The 17,607-nt window shown below is 30.2% G+C and overlaps 2 protein-coding genes across 2 annotated transcripts; one reads left to right on the forward strand and one right to left on the reverse strand.

Moving 5' to 3' along the window:
* Positions 1–54: 54 nt before the first annotated feature.
* Positions 55–1,181, reverse strand: Med18 (mediator complex subunit 18). The gene is made up of 2 exons (XM_076898977.1): positions 726–1,181; positions 55–634 (listed from the first exon to the last, which is right to left on the reverse strand). The coding sequence occupies exons 1-2, from the start codon at positions 926–928 to the stop codon at positions 187–189; spliced, it is 651 nt and encodes a 216-aa protein (XP_076755092.1). The 5' UTR covers positions 929–1,181; the 3' UTR covers positions 55–186.
* A 658-nt stretch (positions 1,182–1,839) lies between these two features.
* Trp1 (translocation protein 1) lies at positions 1,840–4,834 on the forward strand. The gene is made up of 5 exons (XM_076898976.1): positions 1,840–1,933; positions 2,531–2,974; positions 3,456–3,803; positions 3,876–3,979; positions 4,062–4,834. Exons 1-5 carry the CDS (start codon positions 1,898–1,900, stop codon positions 4,231–4,233), a joined length of 1,104 nt encoding a protein of 367 aa, XP_076755091.1. The 5' UTR covers positions 1,840–1,897; the 3' UTR covers positions 4,234–4,834.
* The last annotated feature ends 12,773 nt before the right edge of the window (positions 4,835–17,607 follow it).

Genomic DNA, 17,607 nt, shown 5'->3' on the forward strand with positions numbered 1-17,607 from the left:
AATAATAACATATAGTAACGAAAATAATTAAGATAATGGCAATAATAATCTGACTATAAGAAATATAAAAATTTTATTTTATGTGATTTAAATTATAACAAATTTTATTACATACAATTCCTGTAAAAGGATTTACAAGTACAGTTAGTACAATGCAAAATACAATACTGACTTATCATTTTCATATTAATGGACAAGTCTTTTATAATCGATCTTTTCAAGTTGTACTAAGGGTTTTAATTGTTCTGCGAAGACTCTCATATCCTCTGCAATTGCATCTTGACCACTAGGTGCTAAAACACTCAATTCTACTAAATAACTTTGAGATATAGCCTCCATACTCTCAGGTATTTTACCTTGCTGACCCATTTTAAATATCTTTGAGACCGTAACTTTCATTCTACCTTTACGAAACATGTAACCACGTGCAATGTATTCAAAGTCTAACCTGCACCCAAGTTCTGTTAAAAAGTCAACAACTGTATTACTGGTTGCTATATCTAAACTGTTTCTAACAATTGTCGGACGCGATTTATCACCCAATTCAGGTTGACCAATATAACGTAATTGCCATGGCATATCTGGATAATCTAAAGCCCTTCTTACACGTAAAAGTAATGGTTGCTCAGATCCTCTGAAATATAAAACAATAAATAATCAACTTGTACATATATAAAAGGAATGTACAATATGTTCGATAATGTTTATCAAACCATTTTATATACCTTATACTAAAACACATTTCATGATCATTAAAAGTTTCTGGCCCAGTATCAACATTGTCACATAAACCACGTAATCTATGTAGCAATACTTCTACAGCACTATCTAAAACTGATCCTTGCAATAAATATTCTTGATTTGGAATTATGTTAGATCTAATTGCAGCTGTCAAGCTATCCATTGCTGTGCTTATTGGTGCACTCATTTTCAAAGTTCTTAATTCTCCGCAACAATGAAAATTTTCTTTATTTGATAGTTATCAGAATGAGTACTTGCCAGAGACAAATATTCACTTAGCTTAATGCATAATAGCAATACTTATTCCATCCTGAATTTGCAGTTGCAAATTTTATCCTATGCAACTTCTTAATTATCACAGCTTAACCTTATATAAATGGAAAAATTTACATTAAACTTTTTTCATTTTCATATATTTCACGTTTTCTATTATGTTTCAGTTATATACAACAATCATTAAGATTACATGACAAATATTCAAGAATATTTATTCGTATAGTACTCGTAACTTAACATATATATTGGTACTCTGGTATATGTACATAGTAAAAAATAAATATTATTCAAATTTATATGTAAAAATTACTTGTATGAAAAAAATTCCCATATATTTTAATTACTAGGTCAATATTATGTATTATACAGACAGAGATATCCACAGAAAACAAAGAGGTGTTCGCGAGAGCTCACATGCATTACATAACTTTTAGTTCTATGGTGTACGTTCTGTCGTCTTGAATGTCTATTGTAGTTCGATTTTGCCTTCGCATTTTAAATGAATAATGAATAAAAATTCTTCCAATATTGAAATAAAATTAAAAAATTTATTTCATCGATATTACTATTACTAATATCTAATTATTAATCTTCCTCTTCTTCTGGATTTAACTAATTTCTTTTTAAAGAATCTTAAATGTGTTTCATATTTAAATAAAATTTTACATATTGTAAATAACCAAAGAGAGTCCGTTTAACATTACTAAATATTTGGATTAGATAAAATTTGTAAATTTACTGCCCTCTAATATATCATAGTATAAATCAATTGGTGTGATATCGAATTTTATAAGACGACAAATCTATGTTGCGCATCATCTACGTTTCTATTAATGAGTAGCTAAGGTTGACTGCGCAAGTGCAGAACGAAATTTACAACATGGCGGAACGTAGGAAAAGCAGGAAGCGCAAAGATGTAAGCATCACATATGGATGCAATTATCGCGACATTATTGAACAGTATATGTGGGTTGTGATATTTAATTGGTGACCGCAAGTATAACATCTGGTTTTACATTAAATTCAATTTGTTTCATTACTTAAAAACACGTGTCAATACGATTATGTGATCCAATACAATTCGACGGATGACGTAGCAAACAATTCATTTTAGCTATTTAAAATTTTAGAATTAAATTTAATTAGTTCTTTGTCCATTAAAATATTATCTGACTATTACTTTTTTGTTGCTTATATTATTTTAATGTGTATGTTATGATAGATTTTGTTATATAGATTTTTTATAATTTTTTTCATACTACATTCCAGTATATTCCAAGTCACCATATCTCTCTGTACTGTCTTGAGTTTCTATTCTGTGTTTACAATTACTATTATAATTTTTACGCGTTTTAAACGATTGTAATTACATTTAATACCTTTTAGATTAAAATAAAATATGCTCTTAATTAGCAGTCTATGTCACATTTTTCAAATGATAATTAAATTAATGAAATATTGACAAAATGTGTTATAGAAATGTCAGAAATGAAGACTTAACCTTTTATAACAGGAAATATCAAATGTTGAGAATGAAGTGGTTCAAGAAAAACCATCCAAAGAAGAATATGCAGTAGCTAAATGGATCCGTAACAATGTACCATCAAAGAAAACAAAATTTGACAGAAACCACAATGTCGAGTACTTTACCGGTACTCGTGCAGTGGATGCCTTATTGGAAAGCTCCCCATGGAGTAAAACCAGATTTGAAACACGTGAACAGGTTATTGAATTCCTTGACATGATGTTAAGACATAAATTCTTTCATAGAGCAAAAAAGGTAGTAATCTCTGAAGAGGAATTGTATAAAATACGTGGAATAAAGAAGAAAGTTAAAGAAATTAAGAAAGAGAAAAGATCTGCTGAAAAAGAAAAGGAAGAATTTAAGGAGAGTAAAGATGTATCATCTGGAAAAGATAATGATGATAAAATGGAAGAGAAGAAAAAGAAACCAAAAGTGAGTTTTAATAAGAAATTAATAATTAATCCTTTTTTAACAAGTTATATAAGCGATTTAGAAACTAATTTTGGTAATTTATAACTTAAATTTTTTGTAGTACTAAATTTTTGTAATGGTTAATCTTTTTAAATAGTTTCTTCAAACTATTTTGTAAAGTTTGAGAGATAATTAATTATGTTATTAGGAAAATTTACTCAGAACTATATCCTCAATAACATATGTAACAATGATGGTTATAAAAAATCATTCACTGTACATTAGGCATTTGACATTACTGTAGACATAGTATAGAAATAAATTCAGGTATTATTATGTTATATCGAAAGTTGTCAAAATTTTAATTCAACAAGTATTATAGCTTAGTGAATGTCTAATATACAGCATGGAGTAAATAAACAGAATAATATGATAAATTCTAGCACTAAAAGAAATTAAATATAATGAAATAATCAATTTAAAATATTGTTATTTGATTTAGGTACGTTTAGAAATGCATATGGAGCAATATTTTGTTGACTGTAATGATGCATATGTTTGGATATATGAACCAATACCTATATACTACTGGTTCTTTGGAACACTTGTAGTTTTAGGTGCAATTGGTGTCTGTCTCTTCCCGTTGTGGCCCTTAACAATTCGTCAAGGTGTATATTATATAAGCGTTGCAGCTGCTGGATTCCTTTTATTCATTTTGGCATTAGCAATTATTAGATTAATTGTATTTTGCCTTTTATGGGTTCCAACACTTGGCAGATGCCATCTTTGGCTTTTGCCTAATTTAACAGCAGATGTAGGATTCTTTGCTTCATTCTGGCCACTTTATCAAGTATGTACTCAATAATGTAAAATGTTCATTATTTAATGAGCTTATATATTTTATTTATAAATAAAATTTTAGTATGATTACTATGGATCCACATCTGAAAATGATAAAAAAGTTAGTAAAAAGAAGAAGAAGAAAGAAAAAGATTCTGACACAGAAGAAACACTCTCAACACAATTGTAAGTTAAATTAAATTCAAAGAATAAGTCAGATATCTGTTTCTGCTATCTTCACTGTGTATGTGTTTATACCTTCTTCCAGAGAAGAGAAATCTAGTATCAAAGAACTAGCTATGGAACATACTCAAATTGAAGAAATTTCAATTAGTGAAGAAAATAAGCTTCCCTCATCTGAATTAATAGAAGGTGAAGAAGGTAGTGAAGGTTCAGAAAGTGAAAAATCTAACACTGGCCGAGATTTTGTGATGCTTTAGAACAAAAACTCTTTGGCAATAAATACTTATGTTTATTTTTACTAATAACTGCCGTATTAATCAACGATTGATTTTTGTCAATTCTGATTAAATGGCATTACAGATTCATACATAAATAAGTATTTATGTATAACTGTTAACTTTCGGAAATACGTATAGTTTATTGTGTACAAAAAAATCGGCATCTGAAAATTCAATCCATTTGTTGCTCACATTGATACCTTTACATTTTTTGCATTTAAAGTATTATATAGATAATTGAATAGATTACATCTATATTTTACACAAAGGAAATTTTTTGTAAATTATGGTATAAGAATACCAATCTTGAGATTCCAGTTAAATATGTATTATTACTTAAATTATTATTAATATATATCAAGTTTTATTTAGATCTGTACACCATACAAGAACTATTTTAATATGTATAGTAGCGGCCACATATTTACGTACAATGAGCAAAATTAAATTTTATTTATCCTATATTTAGACATTAAACAGGCATACAAAAATGAGTTGCATTTTTTATAATTTTACATTATACAAATTGAAATAGCAAAATAATTTATATCAAATTACTATAATGAAAAAGTTTCTTGCATTTTTATATTCAAATGTTAAATTTTTTGTAGGCACATGTTTAAGTGTGTTTGAAGTATTTAAATTTGTATAAGTTTCTTCAACGTATAATTCTATTTTAATATTTCGTAAGTATATACTTTTAGTATACTTTTGATAAATGCCACAAATCAGACTTCTAGTATTTTATATAGTTTTTTTCGATACTCTTCTTTTATTTATCTTCCATACATTTATCCATCAGATTTTCTGGCTATGTATAACCATAGCGTATATCAGTAGTTATGCGCTACGAAATTAATGAATTGAAGTAAAATATTCATAAAGTATTTCTCAGAATGGGTGCAAATCATACTGCAGATATGTAATTAAAGGTCTAAATTTTTTAAAAATAAGTGATTGACGACCGTTACATAAATATCCTACATGTTAGATACATAAAATTTTTAATTTCAAATATGACGTGTACGTAAGTATATAGCCGCAACTGTAGGTGCCTATATCAATTGAAAATCGTTTTTAATATTTTACATTGTAACATGTAAGATTTTACCACAATAATAGTGGTGAACGTGAAATTTCAGTAACACGATTTTCTCAGGTTCCAAAAATGTACAGTGTTCGAATAGAATTCCCAAGGACAAGACTAAAAAGTAATTTCGATCAATTATTGTTATATACACTCTACTTTCGAGTTTCGTTTTAGCAGAGCCAAAACTCGATACACTCACATACTTCACCTAACAAAATATAATTTATATTTTTATGTAAAAATTTCAACGATAATAACTATTGCTACTATTATTGTAATTATTATTATATTATTAGTATAGAATATTATTTTGATCATTGTAGGTGCGGAAATTGTGATTCTACCGATATTGAAATATATAAATGGTGGAAGAGACAAGCGAAATAGTATATATTTGATAACAATATGTATGTATATTTATATATTGTTATCTTAAACGTAAAAGACATATGTACGAACACGTTACGTAACATACATCTTTAACATATTAGTTTATATAATTGTATTATATACATTTAATATTGCTAGTTATCAAATTTTAAGCTATTTTTATTAAGAAATTATTATTTATCGTTGTATAATGATCTACTCGAATTGCGATGACATTAGCAAAATTAAGTTCGGTCCATTCTTCGTAATCGGTTTTACTATTAAAATAAAATATATTTCAGTTACCTTTGTGTGTGTATTCGTATGTATATTTATTTGTGTGACCACAGAAGATGTGGTTTCTTTAATTTAGTCTCAATAAGACTATAATATTTGCATTCCACCAGCTAAAAAGACTCGGTTCTTGTTATACCTTGTACCAATTCAAAATATTTTCCGTATATATTCGCGAAGTTATTTTTTTAATAAATTAAAATTATTTTTAACAAGTACGTTTTGAATGAATGAAAAAAGAGGTTATTTTAATAATTTAATTATAAGATCATTCATTTTAATGTAGACAAACTAATTTTATCATTGACATGTTAACAATGTTATATATTTTAATTACATATCCAATATTAATATTAACATTTCGATAATAACATTAGTATAATTATATATTTATTACAGTAATATAAAAATGTAGGAATTCTAAAACTATAAATTCAAAATATGAATATATATTTGATATTATATTTATTATATATTATTTATTTGATATTATCAAAGATTAAATTGAAGGAAACTACATAGCTAACGAATCATAAAAGATTTATTAGAAAATAAATGTGAAAATAATTCTATACAATCATTACGAACAATATTATTTAAAATTTTTTATCATTCTACTGCCTATATAATTATCTTTAAAAATTACTACTTTAGATCAATTTAAACTAAACAAACCTATGGCAGCCATTAGCTTTGACTATTTGCTACATAATTTATAATTGTATCATATATTATCATATGATGCAATTAAAAAGTATATATCAAATATATGATACCCAGGTCTCACCACGTGGAGGTTGCTGCGAATGGAGACCCACTCTAACAGCGTCCCATCTATTCTCCTTATTTATACAAAATATCATTGAATAAAACCTCTTTTCAATATACATTTGCAACACGTTTAATTTTCAATCGCTATCGATTACTACAACACGATTACAGTGATATGAGACTAATACCCATAATAAGTATTTCAAAAAAATAAAAGTCTAAAAGCTACTATAATATTATAATTTGCGAAGTAAACATTAACTCTACTCTCACGTATGATTACTATAAAAATTAAATGTAATTATAATTAGAGCAGCTGTGCTTTGAAAAATATTAAACATAATTTTCCACAACAATACTGACTCTACACACTAGACTATTAGATCCTTTTAAATAATAAATAAAACATTACTAATCTCCATAAAGTATATAATTTCCCATTGCTGTATTATTCATTGGGATGTTCATTAGTAATCTTTATTTCTCTACTTCAGCATGTGTAATTAATTTATAATCTGTAATAGATCAAGACCAAACAGAATAAACAAAAGTGTGTAACAATAAAGCTAATTATATTAATATTGTACAATGACCAAATTCAAATCATATTTTATAATAATAAAGTGCCCAAACAAAAAGAAAACAATAGAAAATTCACAAAAGTATATTTATATTTGTAGTAATAATAGTTTATTTATATATGTAGTCAGTTTAAAGTGTATTAGTTAGCTAAAACCAGAAATTGGAGACATTACAGCACTGATAATCAAGCTGCAATATACCTCAAAAACAGCGAAATGTCCTAACAGCGGAAACAACCAGCACGTCAAGACAACACACACTAACACACCGTACCGCTTCCTGCCCCCTACGGTGTTAAGTGCCAACGAACGTTCTTATCGCTCTCCCCCACATTTATCACTGTATGATATATTTTTGTTAATATAAACAATGCATCCGTGCAAAGACCTGATACGTACACCCGACAAACCACAAAAACACATATTCTACTGTTATCGAAAAATTCGTATTTTCTATTTATCATATACAACGCGTCTATTTATGTCGTTTCATTATTTATATGACTCTTATTGCGAATATTATAGTGTATAATATACTGAAATATTCGATTTAGTGTCGCTAAGAAAAATATAATGCGACAAATATACCACAAGGGAGGGAAAAGCTCGCGAATCAGATCATTAATATACTTCAACTTACATTTTTTTTAAATTAATTAGGAATTTACATGACAAACTAGCACAACATGTTCTAATAATTACATTTTAATTTTTTGTTCATATTTTAACTGCGTAACAACAAACACTGCCTAATTAACTTAAAAATAAAAATTTGGAACAGGGACGAAAAGTGACGTCATTGCTATAATCCCTCCAAATGTTGAATAATTTGTGTGAATAAGTATAAAATCATGATACTTACGTTCTTTGTTTTTTCCCTTAACGTTTGGAACACGGAATTAACATTAAACACATAATATAACTTAATATTATATAATATGTAGTATTCCATTTTTAATAGTTAAAGTTATTGAAATCTTGCTATATTATTATATTTTGATCTATACATGGTATTTTTTATATATAAACAATTATTTTTCTTTGAAAAAAATAATTTTACTTCGTTAATTTGCAATATTCCTTACGGTAGCCATAATGGATCAGACATTTTCGACCAATCACGTTCAAGCTTTCAAAGTTCTTGTAGACTAGTCCAAGCTTGCGTGCCGATGGCGTCTCTTTTCGTTCTTCCTCAATTCTAACATTTTTAAGTTAGATAAAACGTGTCCAAGTAATTAAATTGTTAAAAAAGTGCGGAATTATAGCTTAGAGAACATGTTGTGCTAGTTCGAAATGTAAATTTGCAACGAAATACCGAGAAATGTAAGTTAAAATATTCCTTCCTTGTGATAGTTGAATTTTGCCTTGAAAGAAAGAGATTTATTGTAATAATTTCGTTCTTACAACAAGAATTCGAATATTTCAGTACATAATGTACTGCATTATTCGCAATTGACATTGTATAAATAATAAAATAATAGTTTATTTATATATGTAGAATGAAATATTATATATGTTATACGTGCTTTATACATACAAATTTTTTTGTGCAAATTATCTAATAGAATGCATATCGTAACACAAGGGTGTGTACTTTTCTGAGAAAAATACGCATGAGAATTTAACTGGAACTCCTATTTTTAGGACGCGTTTTTTGCAGGAGATTTTCAATTAGCTGATTTGTTTACAGTTGAAGCAGATAGTGAAATACCCAGGCCATGGCATAGAACGTAGCAGCGTGATAAGGAATTACATTCGGGCGCCTTCGTCCTCGCTCGGACGCCCAAGGGGCATGCGGAGAATGGCACTGGTAATCAGTTCGTGTCGTCCTTTACTACTGGTAAGATGTGCTGTCCTCTGCTGTCGATAAAACTTTTTGAGACACGTTTCTGCTTTCGAAGTACGTTCACAAGCTTGCTTATCAACTATATAGTATTCTCAATTATGATTCTATTATACTTTTGCTCTCTTACTAACTTTCTTTAATCATTACATACTTAATTAACTATTTATTAAACATTATTATTATAAATATGAATTTATCTTTGAATTTTTTTTCTTTTCTTTTTATTATGCGTTTCATTGTGCATAGTTGTCCATAGACTTTCTTTAAATTTTTAAAATATGATTTACGAACTTGTTTATTATAAAATGTTAATATAACTAAAATAATAATAAATTTTATCTTTGTACATTTGTTTTAATTGTTTTGTTTTGTTCTGTTACAGATTTTAAATTAGTTATATCATAGATACAAACGATGGATATGCAGAGTGGATAATATTGCATCTATTACTGAAAAAGGTGTGACCCAAAGGCTGTAAGAACGTTCAACGTATCGTATAAATTTATATTACCTTTTTATCCATTATTTGGTAATAGTTGATATATAGTTCATGATGAACACATGATATATGCAACAAGTAATGATTTATTTGTTTCATACTCATTCTCGTAAGCAATTTTTAATATTTATAACATATAATACAGCTCATTAATAATTTATACATCAACCATGAATTTTTAATGTGTTCATAAATAGTTTACAATATTTGGATATATTTTACAATATATTTAAACTTTATAATCTATTTTATTTATATTCTAAAGCAAAGTAACAAAGGAAAGTAATATTCTATTGAACAAACGCTCGATCAGAGAAAGGAGAATAATACGAAAGTAAACTGTGTGTTGTTTTTATTTACTCCTTGTTCCCCACTAACAATGTTTTTCTTTCAGAAAATTTTAGTGACCGCGCGCAATGTGGTCGATAGCGTCAGTGTTTGTTGTGATAAGTAGTTTTAGTATTTCTTAGAGCACAGCTGCTCTAATTATAATTGCATTCATTTTTTTATAATAATCATACGCGAAAGAGTAGAGTCAGTGTATGTTTCGTAAATGGCAATAGTATAATAGTCTTTTATTTATATATTTTCTTATTTTTAATTCTTTTTTTATATGTCTAATGCCTCCGTATTAGAGTCCCATTGCTGTTTACCTAAAGGATTCAGTTGTGCTTCAAAAGCCAAAAATGTAAGTATCTCTCGTACTCCACTTACAATTCCAAATTTATTAAGCTTCTGATATTTTTGATTACAAAATTAACGTAATTCCTACTGATTTATTGTAATCAATTACAAAATTAATTACAATAAAGAGAATTAATATATAAACATTTCAACAAGGACCTTTAAAGACTAAATTATAATAATGTGGTTTCTGTTTAAGTTTTTCTCAGCTACTTCTAAAATGGATTCAGCTTCCACCTCTACATCGAGGCTTCAGCATCTCCTGACGACTTCGTGGAGGCTTCAGCATCCTTGAGGACTTCATCGAGGCCTTAACATCTCTGATGACTTCCCTCAGGTCCCAGCATCATCTCTGATGACTTGCCTGAGCTATTCTACTCATCGTTCGGTGAGTCGCATGCGTTTAAGTTCCTCTGGTCACCTAATCATGTCGTAGGATGAAAGGTTCAAATCGACACGGGTGACTGGTTGTAATTACATACATAGAATTTCTTTTATGAGCATAATGACCATGGATATACAATTATATCCATGAGTAGTAACATTTATTTTATGTGTGTTATTTATTAGATCAGGTTAGATCTTCTTGCACTTCGCGTTTTTAATATCATAATATAAGATAAGATAAGATAATAATAGTGGAAATACTGATAATCAGTAAATAAATAAGTACGAATATTATAATAGTTTTGATTGATTCACACATAGTACGTATATTTAGAAAGTTTGAAATATTGAAATTCATTATATGAAAATGAAATATTCTTATGAATATTAATAATTATATACACACATGTATATATATTTTTATGAACCAATAAGTCATATATATATATTACAGCTGCTTTGTTGAAGCAGTGCATACTGGTGAAGTCGGATACCCTCCGACTTCGTTTGTGTAATAATTATAATTATTGTGCAATGATATTAGTGTGGATGCTGCAAATTGAATGTATGAAATAAATCATATATATGATAAACATCATATATATGGAACATATCGTAAATATATAGCATAGTTTTCATTGTAATTAAAGTCTGTTCGCTTGGTTGACGAAACAATGTCAGGAATTACATGTGCAAGAAGACATTTCGCGACGAGTGTATTTCGAAATTGAAGCATCCAGCTTGAATATTATCTTCGTATTATAGAATGATTGCTTTGATGACGAGATCGCTCGAAATTAGTACATTTCTTGTAAAATTGAATTCAATTCTATAGTTATATTACATTGAATACTGATCGAGACAATGATAGAGACGCTTATCAATTTCTTCTGTCATTATAATGTACGGAATATAAAATAATTGATTTTAAATTTAATTTTAATTTCGAATTTAATTTTGATTTTAAATTTAATTGCAATTTAAAGTTTAACTTTAACTTTAAATTTACTTTTAATCTTAAATTTAACTTGAATTTGAAATATAACTTTGAATTTAAATTTAATTATTCTTGACAATAAATAAATGAACTTGAGTTGATTGTCGAGTAGCGTGGTGTTACCACTATAGCGTCCCAGTATTGGCCTCTGCCCTGTTGCGTAAGGCCCCCGGTTATTCCGACGGGCAGACGGGGGAGCCCGCCACCCTCACCAAGGGTGATCAATATCAATCTACCAATGAATAACTTTTTATAAAGCGCTAATCATTATATTTAGATCAGGATTTTCAGGTTTAACCCCTTCCGTGTTCATTGCCAGGACCCCATCCACGTGCTCAGATGCTACTTGGGTGGGGAAAAGGCGATGGGCACGATGATTGATTTTATAATATCTAATGAGATGTTTTTTTTCGCGACTGACGTGCTAGTGTATCGTGCACGACGTATTTTCCACGTTGTGTGTGTGTGTGTGGTTAGACCGTGGAATTGCGTCGTTTCCATTGAAACAATTTACTAGTACGTAGAAATGGTAGCAATTTCAATAACATCCTTGTCGCTAATAGAACTTCTGTGTTTTGTAAAAAATACAGATTTATTCAATGTTTAAAATTTCACATTAAACATTTAAATGTAGATAAAAACGCTTCACTAGCGTTGTACGCAATGGTCATTAGAACTCGTCAGTCGATTACAGCACTGGTACGTACCCTTAGAGTGTGCGAGGTTGTATGCCAAGCTCGGGTGTCGGAGGCGTCCCGGGACGTTCTCTCTAGTGTAGGATTATTGCGCCCGCGTGTTTGAGTGAGAATTTCCGGGGGTTGAATGAATGTGTTGGTGTGAATCTATTGCCATTTTTAAATATAGGGCTAGGTAGGTAGGTAGTTTACTTCTGGTATGTTTGTCTGCTAGTAATAAGCAGGTAGGGCCGGGCAGGTTGACCACAGTCACCGATCGGGCAGGCGCGTTTCTCGCGTGGTTCAACCTGTTTCAGGGAATCAGATTTGAGTGATCGACGGTGAAGCTGGCGCGAACGGGGGATGCCGTTCGCCACTGGCTTTACTCGATCGATTTTTCGAATTGCCCCGCGGTCGCGGTCGTGATTTGCACGAAACGAACGTTTTCTGCTCGAGATTTTACACGTTTGTACGGACAACGACTTCTTAAATCGTTGCTCGTCTTGCGTGTGTTTAGAAGTCTCTCGTTTCATGTTTTTATTCATTTTTTGAGTCATTTGTTGGTTTGCGATTAGGGAATCTCGAGCTTAGATATAAGTTTCAGGGTCCTGGGCTTCATGCCCGAAGAAAGAAGAGGCTATATGCCGAAGAGGCCCGGAGAAGAGGGCAACTACTAGTGACTTATGCATTCAGAGGCAGGCAACCCTCTCGATGCAAAGTCATTCTTTGTTACTACTTTGTCATTATGCTCATATTTGTATAGTAGTAGTATATTCTAGTCAGCAAAATGCTGGGCATATCGCGGTTTCAATTGTAGTGTTGCGTATAATTGTTTACGGTTCCTGTTAGAGTTACGAATAAATCAGAATCGTGTTTTTATTAGAGTCGCGTTTAAATCCAAATTGCGATTTTTATTAGAGTTTATTAGCGTATTAATTAATATATCGCGTTTTGAATTAAAGTTGCGTAGAAATGATAATTGTGATTGCTTTTTTAGCGTTGCGAACCATGAGATCGCGATTGTTTGCTGAATATATGATTATTATTTGCTAAATATTTGTTTCGCGAATAATGTTAAATTGTATTTGCTATTTTAATATGTATTAATAGTTTGTAATTAGTTTTATAGTGTTGCGATTTACATATATCGAGTTTCATCTTTTTGTTTTCTATAGAAGTAATAGTTTTTAATTATTAAGTCTCTGAGTCCATTTAGTGTTGCGATAATGAATGACGCGGTTCTCATAATAGTGTTGCGACTAACAAAATGCCCCAATCTTCCACTTATTCTGTGGAAATATCCTCACCACCGTAGCCAAAGGAGTTACGTCGCACCAGGGTACAATATCGCATCTATAAAATCTTCCATTTCCGCTATGGAAGTGTGATCTTGCATAAAGAGTCACCACAGTAGCCAACAAGCTACATTGCACCGTGGTGACATTGCACTTATACAGATTACTGTTTAAAAACTTTTCTATTAGTGTTACGTACTTAAACTATGGGTGTATAAATTAGCGTTGCGAATTAAGTGAAGTGCCTTGAGGTGGCTGCTCGCGCATTGCTTTTTTCCTGACACACCCCGCGAATTAGTGTTATGAATTATAAAGAGTGCCATGGCTGTTGTCGCGATTAATTTAGCCAATTTCTGTTACAATAAATTATTATTGCAACTATATTGAAACATTTACCGTGATTAATTTTGAGATATTCTTTGTTTCACGTTATAATAAATTCATGACACGGAAAAGAAAGAATACTTCATTCACGATATTTAATAACGATAATGAGAGACGGTGGATTGTCTTCATTTTTTTAATTGTCCATTTCATATCTCTGTTAATCGAGCGTTTGTCATAAAATATTACAGAATGATATAGTTATTTTCATTTAATATTCATTTGTGATTGATATTTAAACATTCCATTGTATATTTTGTGTATCGAAATGCATAAGCATTAAAAATCATGAAGTATATTAGAGTACAGTTACCTGTAAAATCAAAGTTAGTGTAGTTTAATAATTCTTTTAAAAAATATTATTAAATTGGTAACATTTTATATGTTACTTTTATTACATGCTACATACATCATTTTTACGATACTATTTCGATAAAATGATGTTTTTCTATATCTGATTTATAGTGTTTGTTCATCAAATTTTTGTAGAGTGTTACTAATTCATTGTATAAGTTTTTGTTACAGCTTGTAGTTTAACACAGACGATGTCTATTTGATGGAAATAATACAGCATCAGAATAAAAATATATCATGGATGTATAATAATGTACTTCTACTAAATTATGCTACAAAGTTAAAGATGTGATCATACATATATAATACTAATTGATATGATAATTATTACTTGTATATAAATGGTACGTATATTTTCAATTATATTTATATTTTTCTATGTCTTTTTTTATATGTGAACGTGTGTTTCTACTCTTGGATATATATTTTTATGAAATTTGTTGACCTGTTACTATTTTGCTTGTTGTACATTTCTGTTTTGGATATTCCAGCCTGTCCTGTTTATTATTTTATTATTATTATATGTACTTTTAATCACATTTACCTTATACATATGTATCTTCTTTTGGTAATATTTCTTGTTATGGTTTCACATGTTGTACATTTCTGTTCCAGATATTGCAGTGTCTTTAGTTTTATTTTAGGTATTCCAGTGTTTACAGTATTTCCAGTGGTTTTAGGTGTTCCAGTGTTTCCAGTGTTGTTTTAAATGTTCCAGTGTTTTCTGTCATCTATTGTTCACTCGTATGTTGTCTCCCATCTTGTAAATTCAATCGCCTCTGTTCATCCGTACAAGATCTTTTATTGTATTTTTCCTTTGTTGCTTCAGAGCTTCTTTTTTGTTCTTTATTTTTGCAAATACTTCCAGTTCATGAATACAAAGTACTTCATGTACTGTGTTCTGTTAGATCTTTGCATACGTAGAGTGAAACATTTTCAGACCTATTGATAAGTAGAAGTCACTTCTTTTAAGTTGATACATATTCCTAGTTAGGTTGATTAGTTTAAAATTAATATAATTATTGGCTGGACAGAGTATTTGTGTTTTCTTTCATTTGTAACAATTCTTTCTCATGAAAATTCTTTCTTAAACTCCTTCCATTGTACGTTTGCATAGGGTTCAAATATCGAACTTGTTGCAAATGTACATCAAAGGGAGATTGTATTCAATAATAACTTATACAAAAGGAGGGTGGATGGGATGCGGTTAGGGTGGGTCTCCATTCGCAGCAACCTCCACGTGGTGAGACCCGGGAAATATGTATTTGGTATATAATTGTTAATTGCATCATATGGTAGTATGATATAATTAAAAATTATATAGCAAGTAATTTAAGCAAATGGCTGCCATAGGTTTTAATCATGTTTAAATCAATTTAAATAGAGTCTAATTTTAACGAGAAAATTTTCTATAGTATACATAAATGTGATAAAGATTTTTAGATAAAATTGTTTAGAATGATTATGCAAAATAGCTAATTAGCAGGAATTGGTACAATGCAAATAAATTTTGAAGCCAGATTCTATTGAAATTATTGCAAATCATATTGCAATCCTATTACAAAATGCAAATTGAAGGTACGAAAAACCCTGTTTAATTATTGCATAACTTGAACGTTTCTAAAACATAGCAATTATCAAGATAACAGTTTTTTGTTTTTATAAAAACACTGAAAAAATATAATTTACTTAATGTCAGTAATTCCCTCGCAGTGGAAGAAATTACTCCTATACTCCACTCACCTCTTTTGTCAGTTCTAACAATCTATTCGCAATTGCAGTACCTGTTTGTTGTACCATATTGTAAAAATATTTCTTCTTTTATAACAGAACATAGGGGATGATCAAATTCCTAAAAACTGAATATTGAGAAACGGACTTAAATGTACTATGCATGTCCAACATGTTCTCACTTACCACCAAATAACTCTAATCCATTACAAGTATTTTATCGCTATCCATTATGGTATTCATCTATGCGTTATTTTTTCCTTACATTCTGTTGAATCAGGGAATTAGTTTGTGGATCAACGTTGGTAGTGGCTTCATCGAGAACCATTATTTTATTATTTCTAACCAGTGCTTGAACAAGACATAATAATTGACTTTGACCAACGCTATAGTTCAATGCTTCCTCTGCTACTTTGGTATTTAATCCTGCCGCCATCTCCAAGATCGTTTCTTTTAACTCAACTTGTTGCAGAACATCCCATAAAACGTTGTCAAAGCATTTGTAGAATGGCTCTAGGTTTCGTCGAAGACTGCCACCGAATAAAGGTGTCGCCACAAGTGTTGCCCCAATGCTAAGACTATGCCGTTATGAGAGCTGTGTACGAGCACTGTCTTAGCATGATTTTCGGAATTCATTCCACCCGTTGCCACTGGTGTGCCAATCACTGTATTGTCTGGGATGTTACGTAAGTTTCATTGATCTAGAATCGCTCTACAGAGAGCGATTCTCCAACAACCAAATCAAAAATTTATTTCTACTAAGGATGTTGGATGATCATTCCTCGATATCATGTTAACGAACACTTAATAGCTGCGCTTTTTACTGGCACTCGTAAATTTACCGTTAAAATTGTTTAAATGTCACGTTTTCGTGCCTGATCTTTCCCATGAACGTTATGTTAAAAATATTCGTTCTTTTCAACGATAGCTGTAGCGTAAACATGTATTTCTCGGAAACTGTAAACATTTTTAACATGTCAACGCTATTCGATTTTTTTCTTCGTTTGGAACCGTTTATCGAATTTAACGTTTCAATGGGATTCAATTAATACGTACAAACGAGCCACTTAGTTAAAGGCGAATTTTTCGTATGGGAGGAACACCCGAGGCATGTACATATGTGTGATTTTTTTCTGTTGGCAGAGTAGCGATTCGTATGCTGGTTGGTCGCGGAGCGAAGGGCCGCGTCTCGAAGGCAAAGTTAACGGCCCATAATTCATAGCCGACATATAATAAATATCGTTACTCCATCGTAAGCGCACGTAGACACGCGCATCGTAGTCTTATATGCACGTACCTTTCGTGTAATACGTATGTAAAGATGTAAATGTTTCACGACTCCATATAGGATTTCCTTGAGATTGCGTGGTGAGTTTTCGTCCTTGGCAGAGGTAATA

This window comes from Xylocopa sonorina, chromosome 8 (genome assembly GCF_050948175.1).
Source record: "Xylocopa sonorina isolate GNS202 chromosome 8, iyXylSono1_principal, whole genome shotgun sequence".
Lineage (NCBI taxonomy): Eukaryota > Metazoa > Arthropoda > Insecta > Hymenoptera > Apidae > Xylocopa > Xylocopa sonorina.

Bases quoted from the DNA above. Each gene is read 5' to 3' on its own strand.
- Trp1 (XM_076898976.1), top strand. From the start codon at position 1,898: ATGGCGGAACGTAGGAAAAGCAGGAAGCGCAAAGAT. The intron at 2,975-3,455 runs GTGAGTTTTAAT...TATTTGATTTAG, and splicing joins AGAAGAAAAAGAAACCAAAA to GTACGTTTAGAAATGCATAT. The intron at 3,804-3,875 runs GTATGTACTCAA...ATAAAATTTTAG, and splicing joins CATTCTGGCCACTTTATCAA to TATGATTACTATGGATCCAC.
- Med18 (XM_076898977.1), bottom strand. From the start codon at position 928: ATGAGTGCACCAATAAGCACAGCAATGGATAGCTTGACAGCTGCAATT. The intron at 635-725 runs GTATATAAAATG...TTTATATTTCAG, and splicing joins GAAATGTGTTTTAGTATAAG to AGGATCTGAGCAACCATTAC.